Source organism: Eimeria acervulina, genomic scaffold (genome assembly GCF_000499425.1).
Source record: "Eimeria acervulina Houghton genomic scaffold, Eah_scaff302, whole genome shotgun sequence".
Classification (NCBI taxonomy): domain Eukaryota; phylum Apicomplexa; class Conoidasida; order Eucoccidiorida; family Eimeriidae; genus Eimeria; species Eimeria acervulina.
Window position 1 is genome coordinate 383 of NW_013547782.1, and position 17,719 is coordinate 18,101.

General features: G+C 49.3%; 1 protein-coding gene across 1 annotated transcript; it reads right to left on the bottom strand.

Moving 5' to 3' along the window:
* Window positions 1-1,912: 1,912 nt before the first annotated feature.
* Window positions 1,913-8,661, bottom strand: EAH_00031720 (hypothetical protein, conserved; the record flags this gene model as incomplete). The annotated part of the gene is made up of 8 exons (XM_013392375.1): window positions 1,913-2,752; window positions 2,997-3,155; window positions 3,580-4,343; window positions 4,520-4,578; window positions 5,164-5,524; window positions 5,785-5,979; window positions 6,101-6,715; window positions 7,227-8,661. 8 exons carry the CDS (start codon window positions 8,659-8,661, stop codon window positions 1,913-1,915), a joined length of 4,428 nt encoding a protein of 1,475 aa, XP_013247829.1.
* Window positions 8,662-17,719: the final 9,058 nt, after the last annotated feature.

The window sequence follows — 17,719 nt, forward strand, 5'->3', positions numbered from 1 at the left end:
AATAAAAAGAGAAAACAAAGATATATTAAAATACAAACGACTAACATATCCAATGAATAAATAAAATAAACATGTTAAAGGAATATTAACATACAAACACCACACAGTTCTAATAAACAAAATAAAATAATATTAGAGACAACAAGCAATTCCGCCTATATAAATATATATGTATGTATGTATATATAGAGAAATATAAGATGCAGACAACAATATAGATAGACAAAATAAAGAAATATTAAAGAAAAGTGCAAGCAGCGCACAGTCCCACTAAACAAACAAAGTAAACAAAATAAAGAAATATTAAAGCCAAAAGCAAGCAACAAACAGTTGCTGCTGCTGTTATTGTTGTGGTGTCTGTTGCGGCTTGAGTTGGTGCTGCTGCTGTTGCTGTTGTCATTGCTGCTGCTGCTGCTTTTGTTGTTTCTGGTTTGTTTTGCTGGGGCTTGTGTGCATGCATGCATGCATTTGTGCATGCATGCAACTATGCATGCATGCATGTACGTGTTGATGCATGCACTGTTTGTTTCTTCAGGTTTGTGCCGCTGGCGCTGCGGCCTGCTTGGGATTCGTTGTTAGATTTTGTTTGGGCTGTATATCTTTCTTATGCTGCTCATTCTGCTTCACCGCATTTGCTGCAGCACGAGCAGCAAACAGCAAATGAAACAGCAGCAGCAGCAACACCAGCTACAGCCGCTGCTGCTGCTGCTTCTCCCTAAGGAAGCAGGGCGCAGGCCGCGCCTGCAACAACCTTATAAACGCTGCAGCCTACTGCTGCTTTTCGCTGCTGCTGGTGCTTCGGAGAAGCAGCGAATGCGGCAGATGCTGCAGCAGCAGCAACAGCAGCAACGGCTGCACCAACACCTGCACCAGCTGCTGCTGCTGTTGTAGACATCACCCATTAGACCCCTTTCGTGTCAACCTGGTACTTGCAGCTGCTGTTGTTGTTGCTGCTGCTGTTGTTGTTGCTGCTGTTGTTGCTGCTGCTCGCGAGTGCGTTTGGTGGGCCGCCGGGCTCGGGGCTATGCTGCAGCTGCACCAGGCAGGCTGCCACAGCAGCAGTGACGCACGATGCTCAGCAGCAGCAGCAGCACAGGCGGTGCTTCCCTAGGAGAGGAAATATAAAATGCTGTTGTCAATGGAAGCAAACAAAAGAATAAAGCAGCAGTGCCCTAAAGATGCACTCGGGCAGCTTAGGCCTGCTGCGCTACGGCTTGATGCTGTTGTTGTGGGGCTGGCCTGCAGCTGCTGCTGCTGCAACAGCAGTTGTTACTGTTGCAGCAGCACCAATTGCTGCTGCCGCTGTTGCAGCAACTCTGCACATACACCTCAGAGCTGCTGCTGCAGCACAGACGCAGGCGGTGTTGGTGCAGCGCATGCATGCGAAGCATCAGCAGCACCTGCTGCTGCGACGCACAAACACTCAGCTGCTGCTCCTGCAGCACAAGCCAGGAGCTGCTGCAGCAATATACCTTAAAGCATCTCCACTTACCTGTAGCAGCCAGAGATTCTGCCCCAGCAGCAACAGCAGCAGCGAAACATCTCGGCGGCTGCAGTTGCTGCTGCGGTGCGGGGAGACACCCCTGCTGCTGCTGTTGCTGCTGCTGTTGATGCTGGTGCTGCTGCTGCTGCTGCTGCTGCTGTCACTAGCACGGTGTCTGTACACCTCGAGTCCCTGCTGTGCCGCTCTCTCCCTCATGTAATAATAATATACACTACTTCAAGAGACGCTGATGAATTGCTATTTGGTGCAGATACAGCAGCAGCTCTGTACGCCTTGCTGCTGCTGCTTAGCTGTTCACGCGTGCTCTGCTGCTGCCTGTGCTGCAGCTGTAACTATTGCTGCTAATGAAGTGCTGCTGCTTTGCTAGTACATATTCCTCTACCTCTACTGCCTGTGACGGTCCCTATGCTATGCCAGCTGGTTGCGATGTCGCCGGTGCTGCTGGAGTTGCTGCTGCTGCTGCTGTTGTTGTTGTTGTTGTTGTTGTTGTTGTTGTAGCTGCTGCTGCTGTAGTTGCAGCTGCTGCTGCTGCTGCACACCCCCCCGCGATGCGTTGCCAAGGGGCCTCCTGCGGTGCCTTGAGGAAGGCGCAGCTGCAGCAGCATTAGAAACAGCAGCAGCAGCAGCTGCTGCTGCTGCCGCTGCGGCGGGAGGGAAGGCTGCCCACACACTTGATCTCGCTTGCGTCTGGGATGAAGGATCTGCTTGCTGCTGCTGCTGCTGCAGCTGCTGTTGCTGCAGCTGCTGCTGCTGCAGCTGTTGTTGCTGCAGCTGTTGTTGCTGTAGCTGTTGCTGCTGCAACTGTTGTTGCTGCAACTGTTGTTGCTGCAACTGCTGTTGCTGCAGCTGTTGCTGCTGCAGCTGTTGTTGCTGCAGCTGTTGTTGCTGCAGCTGTTGTTGCTGCAGCTGTTGTTGCTGCAGTTGCTGTTGCTGCAACAAATGGTGTTGCTGCTTCAACTGCTGCTGCTGCAGTTTTTGTTGAGGCTGTTGCTGCTGCTGATGAAGGTCTGTCGTGTGCTGGTGCAGAAGGTCTAAGGGTTGCTGTTGTTGCTGGCGCTGCTGCTGCTGCTGCAGCTGCAAATGTTGCTGCAGCTGCTGTTGCAGTTGCTGCTGCTGCTGCAACTGCTGCTGCTGCTGCTCCTCGCTGCAGGCTCTGGCTCTTCCGTCCACCTCGTTGCTGCTTGCGTGAGCGCTGTGAACTTCTTTTTGCCGCAGCAGCAGCAGCAAACACTGCCGCACCTGCTGCGCCTGCAAAAGCAGCAGCAGCAATAGAGCAGCAGCAGAAAGCCTAAGGGTTGCACAGAGGGGCCCCGCCTGCTGTAGGGGTGAAAATTTCAAAAGCGACAGAATGCATGCAGCAGCTAACAGCAGCAACAAGCAGAATCAGCAGCAAGCAGCAGCGGTAGGAAGCAGCAGCAGAAGCAGCAACAGCTAAAAGGTACTCCAAGCAGCAAGCCTTGAAGAAGAGCTGCAGTGATATCACTATGCTTACTGTAGCAGCGAATGTCTCCACTTTCTCTTTCTGCTGCTGCAGCAGCGCGTCTCTGGCCCGGAGTTGCTGCAGCAGCAACTGCTGCTGCTGCTCGTGCTGCTGCTGCTGCAATTCCCTGGCGCTGCGCTCCTCTCGCAGCTGCTGCAGCACCGCAGTAGCCTGGAGAGCAGCAGTAGCAGCAGCAGCAAAAGCTCAGACTACGTATGGAGGCAACCAAACTTCAAGCCATGCACCAACAGTAGCAGCAACAGCAGCAGCAACGGCAGCAGCAATAAAGCAACGGAGAATGAAGGGCGGCCTGCTGAATCGCTGCAGACCCTGGAGCCTTGCAGTGCAAAAGAGCAGCAGCAGATGCAGCAGCAGCGGCAGCGGTAGCATCACCAGCGGCAGCAACTGCAGCAGCAAGATACAGCTAGGCTGTAGGAGCAGATAAACAACAGCCGAGGAGAGGCACGCCAACAGAAGAAGAGAGACAGAAAACATATGCAGAGGCAAACAAAAAACTGAAGAAAGCAAATGAAGAGAGACAAACAAACAGACAAATAAATAAATAAATAAATAAATAAATAAACAGCATGCGCACCTTTATAGACAAGGCAGACAAAATGCCCTCCCGCTGCTGCAGCTGCTGCCGCAGCAAAACTCTTTCATTTCTTAGTTCCTCCAACTCCCGCTGCAGCTGCTGTACTTGCTGCTGCAACTGCTGCAGCTGCAGCTGCTGCAGCTCCCCACCAAACGATGCATCCGTCGCAGCAACACTGGCAGATAGCTGCTGCAGCCCAAGCTGCCGTGTTTGCTGCTGCAGCATTTGCAGCAGCAATTGCTGCTGTTGCTGCTGCTGGTGCTGTTGCTGCTCCTGATCCTGCGCTGTCTCCGATGCTGGGTCTTCAACCTCCTCTTCAAGCGCAACAGCAGCAGCAGCGGCAGCAACTGCTTCAGCTGCTGCAGCAGCAGTACCAGCTGCTGCTGCTGAACCTGCGAAAGATGCAGCAGAGGCTGTGGCGCATATAGCAACGGACTCCTCTAGCGAAGCGAGAGAGAGCCGCAGCATCCGACCCCCTGCTGCTGCTGTTGTTGCTGCTTTTGTTGCTGCTGTTGCTGCTGCTGCTGCGCCCTCAACCTGCGCTTCCGAATTGCTGTTAGCTTCGTCCGGTTGTGGTTCCCCAGCAGCGCCAGCCGTTGCTGTGGAATGTTGCTGCTGCTGCTGCTGCTGCTCTAACAGGATATACATGTGCGCATTAGTGCAAACAGCAGCAGCAGCAGATCCTGTTGCTGCTGCAGCAGAGAGAGAACTCGGAAGGGAGACAGACGCCCACTGACGCCCCACAAGAGACATACAGCAAACAGCTGCACACAAGACGCAGCAGCAGCGCAGCAAATGGTGCTAATTGCTTCCAGTAGCAGCAACAGCATCAGCGGAACCAGCAGGAGCAGGGGCACCAGAAGCAGCAGCAAACAGCAGCAGCACAGGCAGCAGCAGCAGCAACAGCAGCAGCTAGTCGGTCGCATGCACTCCGGTGTACCTGCAGCAGGAGGAGCGTTGAAAAGAAGTAAAACGTCACGAAAAGAAAACAGTGAAGTGCTGCAGAGAAACCAAACAAAACCCTAAACCCTAAACCCTAAATCGTAAACCCTAAACCCTAAACCCTCAATCGTAAACCCTAAACCCAGAATGTTAAACCCTTAACCCTAAACGCTAAACCCTGATCCTTCTTGGAGAGGGAAGAAGAGCAGCAGTGCGGAATTTTAAGGGTTTAGGGGTTTTAGGGTTTAGGGTTTAGGGTTTGTGCAGAGTATGAGACGACAGCAGCGATGAAGAAACGACGGAGAAAAACAAACAAATGCAGAAATAAACAAACAAACGAAGACACAAACAAGCAAACAAAGAACAACCGATAATCAAATACATCAAACAAATAAACAAATACAGCAAAGAAACAAACACACAACAACAACAACGAACCAGCAAATGCACAAGGGCAGCAAACAAACAAATGAACAAAACAAACAAACAAATGCAGAAAGGAAAACAGCCGATAAGCAATGAGACAGCAGCAGAGCAGATCTACAGACAACGGAGACAGCCGAGGTATCCAATAGACACAAACAAAGTGGAGAGCAGCAAAAAGAAAAAAAGAAAAGAGAGAAACAAGAAAGTGCTACGTACCCCTTACAAATTGAGGTGTCTGTACACCTGGCGCTGCTTTTGAGGCATTTCCAGCGTCTGTCTTTGATATCAAAACACCACAAATCATTTAATATAACTTCTTCTTTTAGCGATGTCTGCTGCTTTTCACTCTTCTCCCGAACCCCAAACAAATACAACAAATCTCCGTCTGTAGATGCTGCCAAACAGACGTCCTCCCTAAGCCTCGGCTCTTGCTGCTGCTGCTGCTGCTGCTGCTGCTGCTGTTGTGGGAGCTGCTGCTGCTGCTGCGAAGTCGAGACTCCAGCTGCTGCGGAGGTGTACAGCAATTCTACAGCGAGGGATTTCAGGTGTATCTGCAGCAAGCGATTCTCCTTGCCTGCTGTTAGCACGAAGAAGGGCAGCCAACGAAACAGCACAACACAAAAACAAAAAAAGAAAGTTAGAGAAATAAAAGCTGCAGCAGCAGGCCTGCGCAGCAACAAGCAACCCAGCAGCAGAAGCAGCAGAAAAACCAGCGGCAGCAGCAGCAGCAAAAACCAGCAGCAGCAGCGGAACCAGCAGCAGCAGAAGCACCAGCAGCAGCACCAGCAAAACCAGCAGCAGCACCACCACCACCAACGGCAGCCTCGACTCGCTTACTGCCGTCTGCAGACGGAATCGAACAGAAACAAAAGAAAGAGCCTGAGGAGTTTGCGACCCAAATCTGGCTCGCCAGCTGCTGCTGCAGCACAGGCTCCTCCGAATCGTCCTCCCCTCCCCGCTGCTGCTGCTGCTGCTGCTGCTGCTGTGGGGAAACACCCCAATGCAGCTGCTGCCGCTCCCATATCCCTGATCCTGCAACGCCAAAAAAACAGAGACAGTTTAGACAAACCGACAGTGACGACTGAACACACATCCAGAAGCAACAGCAGCAGCAGCAGCAGACACAGCAGCAGAAGCAGCAAGAAGAGCCTACCAACATGGAAGAAGAATATCTCCTTGTCTTTCAACTCTCCCCTCGCGTCAAGTCCCGAAAATACCGCCAAGAGACATCCATGGGGTTTGCTGCTGCTGCTGCTGCTGCTGCTGCTGCTGTCACTACTACTGCTGCTGCCGAGTGCACCATCGGCATCCTGCTCTGCTGCTGGCCGTTCCGCTTGTTGCTCACCGTGCTGCTTCTGCTGCTTCTGCTGCTGCTCCAGCTGCGAAGCAGCTCCTGCTGCGTCCGCGGTACCGGGTACGCCGCCGCCATCAGCAGCAGCAGCACTTGCTGCATCCTTTGCTGCATCTTCTGCTGCACCTTCTGCTGCATCTTTTGCTGGTGCTGCTGTTGTAATTTCCGCTCCAGGGGCCTCACTGACACCTGAACAATTCGTGTCTAATGCGCAGCTGCTGCTGCTGCTGCTGTCTCCGCTGGTGGCTGTGAAGCCCTCGCTGCTCGATGCTGCAGATGGTTTCGCTGTTGCTGTTGCTGCTGTTGCTGCTGTTGTTGCTGCTCCTGTGCATGCAGCCAGAAAGAAGGCGCGGCGCACGGAGGGCGCCGCGCCCCCTCTAATTTTCAACGGCACCCATCTGGCCTCTAGAGGAGCTACTGCAGCAGCGGCAGCAGCAGCAGCAGCAGCAACAGCAGCAGCAACAACAGCAGCATCAACAGCAGAAGCAGCAATGCAAGATAACACTCTCTATGCATGCATCACAGCAGCTCCAAATCGCATAAAGGGACATGCTAACCAAATATCGGCAAAGCTGCTGAAGACAGCCCGAAGCCCAGTAACAAGAGGAGCAGCAGCAGCAACAGCAACAGGACTAGCAGCAGCAGCAGCAGCAACAGCAAACGCATGCACAGGGCTGTCTTGGACTTTCAAAGCAAAGACAACATCTTCTGTTGGCGCGGCACCGCCATGGAGCGATGCAGCAGCAGCAGCAGCTGCAGCCGCTGCTGCTGCTGCTGCTGCGCCGGAAGCAAAAGCACCTCGGACAACTGAAAAAATATCAAAAAGCCGCACGCTTGTCCTCCGCTGCAGCAGCAGCAGGAAAAAAAGGCATTAGCACCCTAAGCAGCAGCAGCAGCAGCAACAGCAGCAGCAGCAGCAAAGAGGCACCTGTTTCAAGCTTGGAGATGCAGAGTTCGTCGTCTTGCTGCTGCAATCGAAAGAGCGAACCACAGGCGCAGCCCGCATACTGGGCAGCACTGTTGCTGCAGGTGCTGCTGCTGCTGCTGCTGCTGCTCAGCGGCTGTAGGACAGTCACCTCTTCCCAAGCTGCATCTTCAATTGTCAGTAGCTGCTGTGGTGGGCTGCTTGCTGCTGCTGTTGCTGCAGCTGCTGTCGTCACTGCTGTTGCTGCGCCCTCGCTGCGGCATTGTTGCAGCTGCAGCTGCTGCTGCAAACGCGCGGGCACGAACTCAGCTGCATCGGGATTTAACGCACAACCCTCACCTGCAAGGCCTTGCTGCAGCCGCTGCTGCTGCTGCTGCTGGGCGGCAGCAGCAGTTTGAAGGTCCAGGAGTGCCGGCAAGAAGGAGCACTGCTGCTGCTGCTGTTGCTGCTGCTGCGTTTGCTGGGACAGCTGCTGCGCTTCCAAGAGCTGCTGTTGCTGCTGCAGCTGGCGTTGCTGCTGATGCTTCTGCCTCACTTGCTGTTGCTGCAGCAGCTGCTGCTGCAGGTAATGCTGGCACAGCTGCTGCTGCAGATCAGTGTCTTCCCTTAGCCAATTCTGCTGCGGCTCGTGGAGCCGTCCCTCTGCAGAAACCCGCTGCTGCTGTTGCTGCTGTTTCTGCTGTTGCTGCAGCAGCAGCAGTTGCTGCTGTAATTGCTTTTGCTTGAGCTGCAGTAGCCTCGCCTCCCCCTGAAGCTGCTGTTGTTGTTGTTGTTGCTGCTGCTGCTGCTGCTGCTGCTGCTGCTGCAGGGGTGACCTGCCCATTGCGGTGTATCCATGGAACATCTCCTCAAACCCAGGTGGAGTCGAGGCAGCAGCAGTAGCAGCTCTTTCCTGCTGCTGCTGCAGCAGCAACTGCTGCTGCAGCTGCTGCTGCAGTTTCTGCTGCAGTTTCTGCTGCAGCTCCTCTTGCTGCATCTGCTGGCGCAGCTGTTGCTGTTGTTGTTGCTGCTGTTGCTGCTGCTGCACCGCACGAAGCTGCTGCCCTGCAAATACACCCAACGAACGCAATCGCCGCTCTAGCTCACCAAGTGAGCCCAGGCCATCATCAGCACATTCCTGCTGCTGCTGCTGCAGTTGCTGCTGGTGTTGCTGCAGTTGTTGCTGGTGTTGCTGCAGTTGTTGCTGGTGCTGCTGCAATTGCTGCTGCCATTCCAGGTGCTGTAGCTGCTGCTGCTCGCCTCGCAGTTCTTGCTTTTGCTGCTCGTAATCAAGCTGCCGGGGCTCTCCCTCGCTCTGCCTTGACTCATCCTGCTGCTGCTGCTGCTGCTGCTGTTGCTGCTGCTGCTGCTGCTGCGGATGTTGACGGTGAATATCAAGAGCTTCAGTTAAGACCCGCAAGGCCTCCCCCTCGTCTCCTACAGCTGCATCTAAATCCATTTCTGCTGAGGCTATTGCTGCTGCTGTTCCTACTGCTGCTGCGCCTTCTGCTGCTGCTGCTGCTGCTGCAAGCTGCTCCTGGTGCTGCTGCTGCCTTGAACGAAGCGCTGCTGCTCCACCGCTGGGGTTCAAACAACTACTCTACAGTTATTCCTATGTGCAGCTGCTCATAGTGCTGCTGCTGCTGCAGTTGCTGCTGCTGTTGCTGCAGCAACCCCGAAGCACGTAGGTGTAGCTGCAAGGCTTTGCCGAGGTCATTTACTCGGCGCAGCAGCGGTGTCTAACAGGTTTGACTGCTGCTGCAGCTCTTTGCGGCTTTTGATGCTGCTGCTGCTGCTGCTGTTGCTGGTACTATTCTTCCTGCTGCTGTTGGTGTGGATGCTAGACTTGCTGCTGCTGCTGGTGTGGATGCTAGTCTTGCTGCTGCTGCTGCCGCTGCTATTTCTGCTGCTGCAGTTCGGTCACCACTGGGTTGAGATAGGCGGAAGTACAGAAACATGAGATGTGCTTCAGCTGAGTGGCTGCCAGCTACTGTTCTCTTGCTGCTGCTGCTGCAGCAGCAGCAGCAACAGCAAGTCTCCGACAGAGTGCTGCTGCTGCCACCGAAAAACGGAAGCAGAAAGAGGAGAAGCAGCAGCAGCTGCTGCAATTGCTGCTGTGATAAGGGAAAGAGTTCAGGGGCGCTGCAGGAGACTCTCGAAGCCGAGAGAGACGGGACTGTTCCTGCTGCCGCTGCTGCTGCTGCTGCAGTTGCTGCTGCAGTTGCTGCTGCTGCTAGCGGTGTATTCCTCCACGCGTGCAGGACAAGCAAATGTGTAGAGGCAAACCGTCTAGATCAGCAGCAGCAGCAGCAGCAGCAAAAGGAGTGTGTATGTATGAGAGCAACCCCACGGACCCCAGCAGCAGCGGCGGGCGTTGCTGCAGCAGCAGCAACTGCAGCAGCTGCTGCTTGGTTTTCTGTATGTGAAAGAGACAAAGGACTAAATAAGACTCAAACACATCTTGGTGCTGCTGCTGCATGCACTGTAAAGCAGAAGAAAAGGAAAGACGACTTTAGCGGGAGGTGCCTATACCCCCCAGCTGTTCCACAGTGGGAGCGGCTGCGGTGTACAGACAGCTCCTGGTTTAATTATTGAATACACACCATTTAATTTGTTATTATATTTAAGTTTATTACTTTAAAAAGGCAAAGACAGACAAACACAGAGCAAATACTACAGAAGACTCCGCCCGAGGCATCGTGGGGGGCGGCTTGACGCTCTGTCTCTGTTGTCTGTACTGCCGCATTTTTATTTTGTTTATTCAGATCTTTGTTTGTTTTTTATTTCTTTTTTATCTTTATTCCTTACTCTTTTCAACCCCCCCGCACCCTGTACAGACACCCAGAAGGAAGACATGTGGCTGTCTGTCTCTGTTTCTTTATAGCTTGTCTCTGTTTGTTTGCTGTTTCGTTTGCTGTCTGTTGTCTACGAGAGATCTGTTGCCTCTCCCTCTAAGCAAACACAAAAAAAACTAATAAAAGATAAAGAAATACTTTTCTTTCTTGATGCTATATCCCCCTGTTTCAATATACGCTGCTAGGCAGCCTGCAGCAGCAGCTGCTGCTGTTAGTACTGTTCTTAGCTGCTGCTCTTAATACCCTACTCAGACACATTCTTGTTGAGAGTGTAATACTGTTTTCTCTTGTTTAGTGTTTTGTCTTCACTTTAATTTCATCTTTTTCTGTTTTTCCTTTGGAGGTCCTCCACAGCCCTCAGTCGCGCACTCTGAGAGGCATACACATGTCCGTACACCGTAACAGGCATGCGGCAGACTTTCTTACACGCAGCAGCCAGCTGCAGCTAGCCATAGCTAGCTATCCAGCTAGCTGCTTGGAGTTAAATGCAGAGTAATAACTAATTGTAGCGCTTCGCGGAATGCATGCGCCTGAGCACAATGCATAAAGGCCTTCGATTTGGAGTGTTGCTATGGGTGGGGCTGGGGAGTATATTTCTACTTGCTAACAGCCTTGTCAAGGTTTAACAATTGCTTTCAGTGTTAGTACATGCACAAATACGCGACTATTACATACTTGCATGCGGGGTTGCCTTAAGGCAGGCGGTGCAACAGGAAGCGCTGCACAGCGTGATAGGCCCCCTCATATACGTTCTCTGCTGCATTTGCTAGTGCTGCTGGTGTTGCTGCTGCTATCATTGCTCTTGCAGGTGTTGTTGTTGCTGTAGTTGCTGCTGCTGCCTCTGAAATACTTCAGCATCACCATTCCTCTGAGCGGGGCTGCAAGTGCAGCCCTCCGCATGTTGTGTTGCAGCTGCTGCTATTGGTTTGTTGCTGGAGCATGAGAAACAGTTGGTACTATTGCTGCTGTTGCTGCTGATATTTGTTGCATGATGCTGCTGCAGCCCGGATGTGCGACCTGTCATCAAGGTGCACTCTGCCATGGGCCCGGGTTGAGAGCTGCCTCTTAATGGGGGCTTTCCAGAGTAGAAAGAAAATTGCTGAAAACTGCTGCAGGAGATGAGCATCAGTATGCAAGCGGGCCAAGGGTCAGGCTGGCCCCAAAGGAAGGGACGGTTCCAAAGTATGGGGAAAAGGAAGGTGTTACAGGCAGCGCCACCGGATCTAGGATTACATAACGGGAATGGAGTATATAGAATAATAATTTGCTCTAGAGAAAGCACAGTCAAAAAGAAATAATTCCTCTAACTTTTTAGATTCTCCCCAATAGTCTCACTTTTTCATGCATGAAGGAGCATTTGCCAACAATAGCTTGCACGTGGCTCTGCTTTACATTTTTCTCGTGTACGCTTGTACTCGACGCTGAGTGGACGGAAGCACGTAGATGCTCTTGAAAAATTGCTTCGCACGAAGGGGGTTTAGAAACACACTCGGAGTGTCTGGGTCCAGCAATCTGTGCAGGGAATTCTGCAGTTGATGACAAACGGTGCTTGCTTTCATCAGTCAGTTTCAACTTTGAGAAGGTAAAGCGATCTCTGCGCTTTGGCTGAACCCCAAGAGATTGGCATCTATACCGTAATGCATATTCCGTCGCCCATTGTTGAGCTTTGCAAGAATCGCGCCAGCCTTAGTATCTAAGGAGTAGGAAAAGGCAGCTTAGAAAGGAAACGGGAGTCATCTTAGTCAAGCTCAGTTGCAGAACGAAGTGCCTGCCCCATGGGGGGTCGCGAGCTTTTGTCAACGGACGTTGGTGATACCGTTGATCTACTTGAGTGTAAAGTCTGCATAGACCGGCACAGCCACCAAACCATTTGTTTGCTATAGAAATCTTGAAAAATCTTCTGTACCCTTCAGGCGTGCCAGAGATATCTGAGTGATGACCAGTTTGGAGCGGGGAAGAGGTTTCCTGTATATTGCCTCCATCTTTCTTAGCATCTGGTGTTCATGTAAAAACGAAAACGTTAGCGGGTTTTCAAACACCGGATTTTCATATTGCAATATTGCAGTTGCAGCGCATGCCGCAAGTGCTACAAATGCTGCAACAGATTCCTGCTGAATACAAGGACGCCGTCCAAGGAGAAGACAATCTACTCCAAATGATTGGGCCCAAGACATAGCGTTCATCCGGCAGATGCAGTTCAGCACGTGCTTTCACGAGTCTACAAGGGATTAAGATGCAATCTAATTTGCAACTGCGGAGTATAACGCAGTCTTGTGGTTGCCGTCGGAATATACTGAAATCTGCACAAAGGGGCGAAGCCACATGATGAATAAATTGGTGAACCATGTCATACCTCCCATGCAGAGATGAAAATAAGTTTGCATCCCAGCGAATCTCGAAAGGCTTCCATAATCCGGGTGTGTATGGGGAAAGATATACCCACCATTGTCGTGCTTTCCCTTCTAAGCCATAGTTTCAATAGTAACTGTAGTTCTTCCGGTGCACTCTGAGGACGAAAATACAACGTCAAAAAGCAAGGACCTCCTTCACTGCCCCCCAAGGCAGGGCCTGTCCTAGTTGGACGGCGGGAAGGGGCGGAGGCATTCTCCATCAATGCTTTTCGCTGCAAAGATTTATTGGTGGGTGTGATACTGAGCTGAGGCGGTGTCAACGCAACGAGGCTCACAACCGTTGCGCGCCTTCCCGCCAGCGGGGATATCCTGATCAATCTCCATGGTGCAAGACGAGAAAGGGTTGATGTTTTAAAAAAAAGATTCCGGGAGTGCGTAACGTTCTCTTTCATTGTATCTTCGGCATTAGTCACTGCTATGTACCGGGCAACTCCGAAGAGCCATGCGGTGGTAAGGGGGTACGAAGTGTAACGACAGTCTTGGATTGCATCCAACGAGCGTTATGAGCTGTGACTGAACTAAAAGATTAAAGATATGAATTCCTAATTTGCAGCTGATCTCCCCCTTATTCCCCAGACTTTCTGAGCACCGCAGTCTAATGGTGGAGAGGAGGCTACCTGAGATGAACTTCAACGCACCCCTTTTTTAGAAATGCTGAGAAGCACCTTCGCATGCAAGCACAATCAAACTTTCTTTCGTTGCCTGCATTAACACTGATGACAATTATTACGCCTCTTCCTGCTTAGAGACTACTGCCTACTAAGGCCAGGTACGTGCTCATGTATCTGCTTCAGACAGACCTTGCTACACCTTTGCTGCAGGGCTAACATTGTAGAGAATTGATAGAACACTTCCTTGACCCCCCAAAGAACCATCGAACGCGGAGATAGAAATACAGTACCAACTTCACGCTGAGATAACTGGAGACAGACCATCCTGACGGCAGACTTTGATACAGACTCGAGGGGCCCCCCCTCCCTCTTTCAGGGGCCCCCAGGGAGCCCCCCTCTGAGATAGCGGGCGCCTCGAGGTTCCCCCTTCCCTCATGCGAAAGAGGGCCCCATGCTACAGCATCATCACTACCCAAACAACGACTCACTGCACAACAGTTTGACAAGGTGTTGAAAGTTTTGATTAGCAATCTATTGATATCTCTCGAAGAGGAAGCGAAGCGCTCACCGACGGAAAAAGATACTTCTTACACAGGCAGAAGTTTTATGAGCAAGACAAGAAATAAATAATAAACACCCAACAAAGGCGAATGCCAGCGCGGCGTGCTGCAGTAAATGCACTTCTTTGTTATTTCCAGCAGCGTAGCACTGAGAAATACTAGAGAAAGTAAATACTCCCTGAACACACACACACACACTTGTATTCAGAAAGCATTTGCTTTATATATATATATATTATATGTATATATGTATATATATTATATATATTCATTATATATATGTATATATACTTAGTAATTATATATACGTGAAATGTATTGTATACTGCCTCCTAAAGACGGCTGGAGCTGCATGCGGATAAAAGACAGTGAGCAGCCCCAATTATTCTTCAAAGGAAGAAGAAAAAATTAATTATTTTCCTTCATTTTATAGTTTAGTTAATGCATTTGTATATTTATATATTTATATTGTTTACACTCCGTCTACAGCCGACACACAACAGCACCCCCCAGTTTGTTGTTGTATGTCTTGCTGCATTTTGTTTCTTTTGTTTCCTTTTCCTTAATTATTATTTATTTAATGTTTTTATTAATTGACGAAAAGAACAAACGAATTTACATTTAATATCTTTACTTCGCCATCTCTACAAACGCGGTGTACATACACCTCGTCTGTTGCACGACTCAGTGGATGCACTGCAGCTTCCTTCATTTCTTTTATTCTTACTATTAAAGCATTTGCATGCGCATTATTTTGTTTTCTATTCTTACTATAAAAACATACAACAGCACAATCACACCCCTCTCTCTCTTCTTTCAGCCCCTCTAGCACTGCGTTGCGTTTGCTCTTTCTTGTCTCTGTTATTTCTTTCTTTGAGTTACCTTTGCTATAAGGAATGCATTTACCTTTTCAATCACTGTATATCATTGCCAGCAGCAGTATCCTCACCAGGTCCCCCAGCAGCAGCAGCAGCAATAGCTGCTGCAGCAGCAGCTACTGCTGCTGCTGCTAGATAGTACTTGTGCTTGTGGCTCTGTATCTTAGCTTTGGAGATGGTATATGCGATGAATGAAGCCGCCCCTTGCTGCTGCCGCTCCAGAAGCAGCTGCTGCAGCAGCAAGTGCTGCTGCAACGGCGAATGCTGCTGCAGCAGCACTCCCCAAGCTGCTGCTGGCACCACAGAACCTGCTGGTGCAGCAGCAGCAGCAGCAGCAGCAGGAAGAACAAAAGCAGGAGCAGCAGCAGCACATCCTTTGCTTGGTCGCCGTGTGGTTGAGGCGTGTCAGCGAACGAAGAAGGTGCCTCTATTAACAGCTGCAGTTGAGGAGGCTGTGAGCCGTTGCTGCTGCTGCTCCTGCTGGGAAGCAGCAGCAATACCACCGGAGCAGCGCAGCCTCTACTGCTGCCTCTGCATGCAATCGAGGAAGCGAAATGACTGCATCTTTTGGGCTTCTCCCTGGACGACAAACTTCCGCACTTTTGCTGCTTTCTCAGACCCCAACGACGCTGCTGCTGCTGCAGCGGAGCAACACGCAATAAGAGAAACCAGCCAAAGCAGCAGCAGTAGCAGCAGAGAATACAGCAGTAAGGGCGGTGGAAGCAGTAGTCTCAGCACTGGGGACAGTGGGAGCGCGGGAGCAGCAGCAGCAGCAGCAGCAGCAGCAACAGCTGCATCAGCAGCAGATGGGGGCAGAAAACTGCATCTTTTTTTCTTACGAAAGTTATGGGGGTTGATGAGAGCTGCAGTGCCCTTAGCTTTGATGATTTCTGTCTTCTACTATGTGAGGAAGTTCTGCTGCTGCTGCATGCATCGTTGCTGCTGCTGCTGCTGTTGCTGCCGCTATAGCTGTTGCTGCTATTGTCGCAGCTGCAGCAGCTGCTGTCGCTGCTACTACCCCCGTTGCTGTTGCTGCCGCTGGTGCTGCTGCTGGCTGGCTGCGGCCTTGCTGCTTGAGACCTGTGTTGTGCGCTGCTGCTGCTGCTGCTGCTACAGTGCTGCAGCATGTCGGGGCCTCTGCCGCAAGTGCTGCTGCTGGTTGGTTTATTCTTTAGCTGCATTCCTTTGGGAAATGCAGTTGCTGCTCTTGTACGCCTACGAGAAGGTGAGGGTGTGGATGAAGAATATATATATATGTTTTTCTGTTGTTTATATTCATATATTTGTGTTTATATTCATGCATATGAATATATTTATATAAATACAAATATATATATATATATATATATACATGTATTTCTAGATGCTTTTTTTGTGTGCGTATTTCTCAGTCCGCATATATATATATATAATTGTTTGTCTATGAATGTGTGCATATGCAAATCTATATATATTATATATAATATATATAATATAAATTATATATATGTATATATATATATGCACCTATTTATTTATAAGTATATTGTCTGTAGATTTGACAGTTGGGCGTTTTTTGTTGCTTTATGCAGACAGTGCAGGCCATTCTCTCTTCTCTCTTCGTCGCCTGTAAACATTTATATATATGTTATATATATGTGTATATATATAATGTATATATATATGTTATATATATATATGTGTGTATATATATATATATATATATGTTATATATATATGATTGTGTGCTGATGTATATATCATATATGCATTATATATATATTATATATTTATGCATATGTATGCGTATATATACATATACATATATATATATATATTCATATATATATGTATACATATATATTTATTTATGCATTTATTTTGTTTCTGCATGCAGAGCGTTTGACGATAATTGGCGATTTTGGCGTTCAGTGGAATTTTCGGCGTTTGTTTGGGGCTTCTTCGCGTTTTGTTGCGATGAGTCAAATACAAGATGTCTTCATTAGTGAAGTATAACGCATTAGGGTTTTGTTTAGGGTTTAGCTTAGGGTTTTGTTCAGGGTTTAGTTTAGGGCTTAGCTGAGGGTTTAGTTTCGGGTTTAGTCTAGGGCTTTCCAGGGTTTAGGGTTTAGGGTTTGAGGGGGCTTAGCAGGGTTTAAGAGTTAGGAGGGTTTAGGGTTTAGGGTTTAGGAGGGCTTTGGGGGGTTCGGGGTTTAGGGTTGTTTAGAAAGGGTAGGGTTTGGGGTTTAGGAGGGCTCAGGGTTTAGGAGAGCTTAGGGGGCTTATAAGGGTTTGAGGCCTAGGGCTTGGGAAGATCTAGGGTTTAGGGTTTAGGGTTTAGGGTTGGGGGTTGAAGGGTTTTTTTGTATTTCAGGAAGTGCATGTCTACCGCATCGCCTACCATGTAGTTCTTGTTGTTGGAGATAAACAAGAATTAATTGTTCCTTTCCAGGTGCTGCATTTGTGGTTTGAGCTCAGGGGTTTAGGGTTTGCTGGCTTAGGGCTGCTGAGGGTTTAGGGTTTAGGGTTTAGGGTTTATGGGTAAACGCTTAGGGTTTGCGTTTGGCTTCGTTTAGGACTTTGAACTCCGTTTGGAAGATTGTTTGGCGGTTTACGAGGCGCTGCATTATCTTCTGAGGACTCAAATGCGTTTCGCTAAATCAGGGCCTAGGGTTTAGGGTTTAGGGTTTAGATGCTGGGGATAGCTGCTGTTCAGATCTTTTGTAGGCAGCGGCATTTGGCGCTTTATTTATATTTCCCTCTCTTAGTTTCTTTCTTTCTTTCTTTCTTTCTTTCTTTCTTTCTTTCTTTCTTTCGTTTATTTGTATTATGCAATACACCGCCTGTACACCGCAACAGCACTTCTTATATTACGTTTTAATCATCTTTTTGCATGCAGATACACCGCGATGAACCCTGAGTGATTACAAGGGGTATTTTTATTAAAATAAGCAGAAATAATGAATACAGAAAACCCTAAACCACGGGGGTGTGTTCAGGTGTACGTACACCTCAAGCGTGAGCGGGAAGAACCTCCTCAAGTAAATATTTTCGAGTGTAATGAATAATTTAATAAATATTTATTAAATTATTAATCATTCAATAAATTATTAATAATTTGCCAAATTATTAATAAATTAATAATAATTTCTTAATAATAATTATAACTAATTAATCAATTTTATTAGTAAATCATTAGTAATTTAATAATAATTTAATAAAT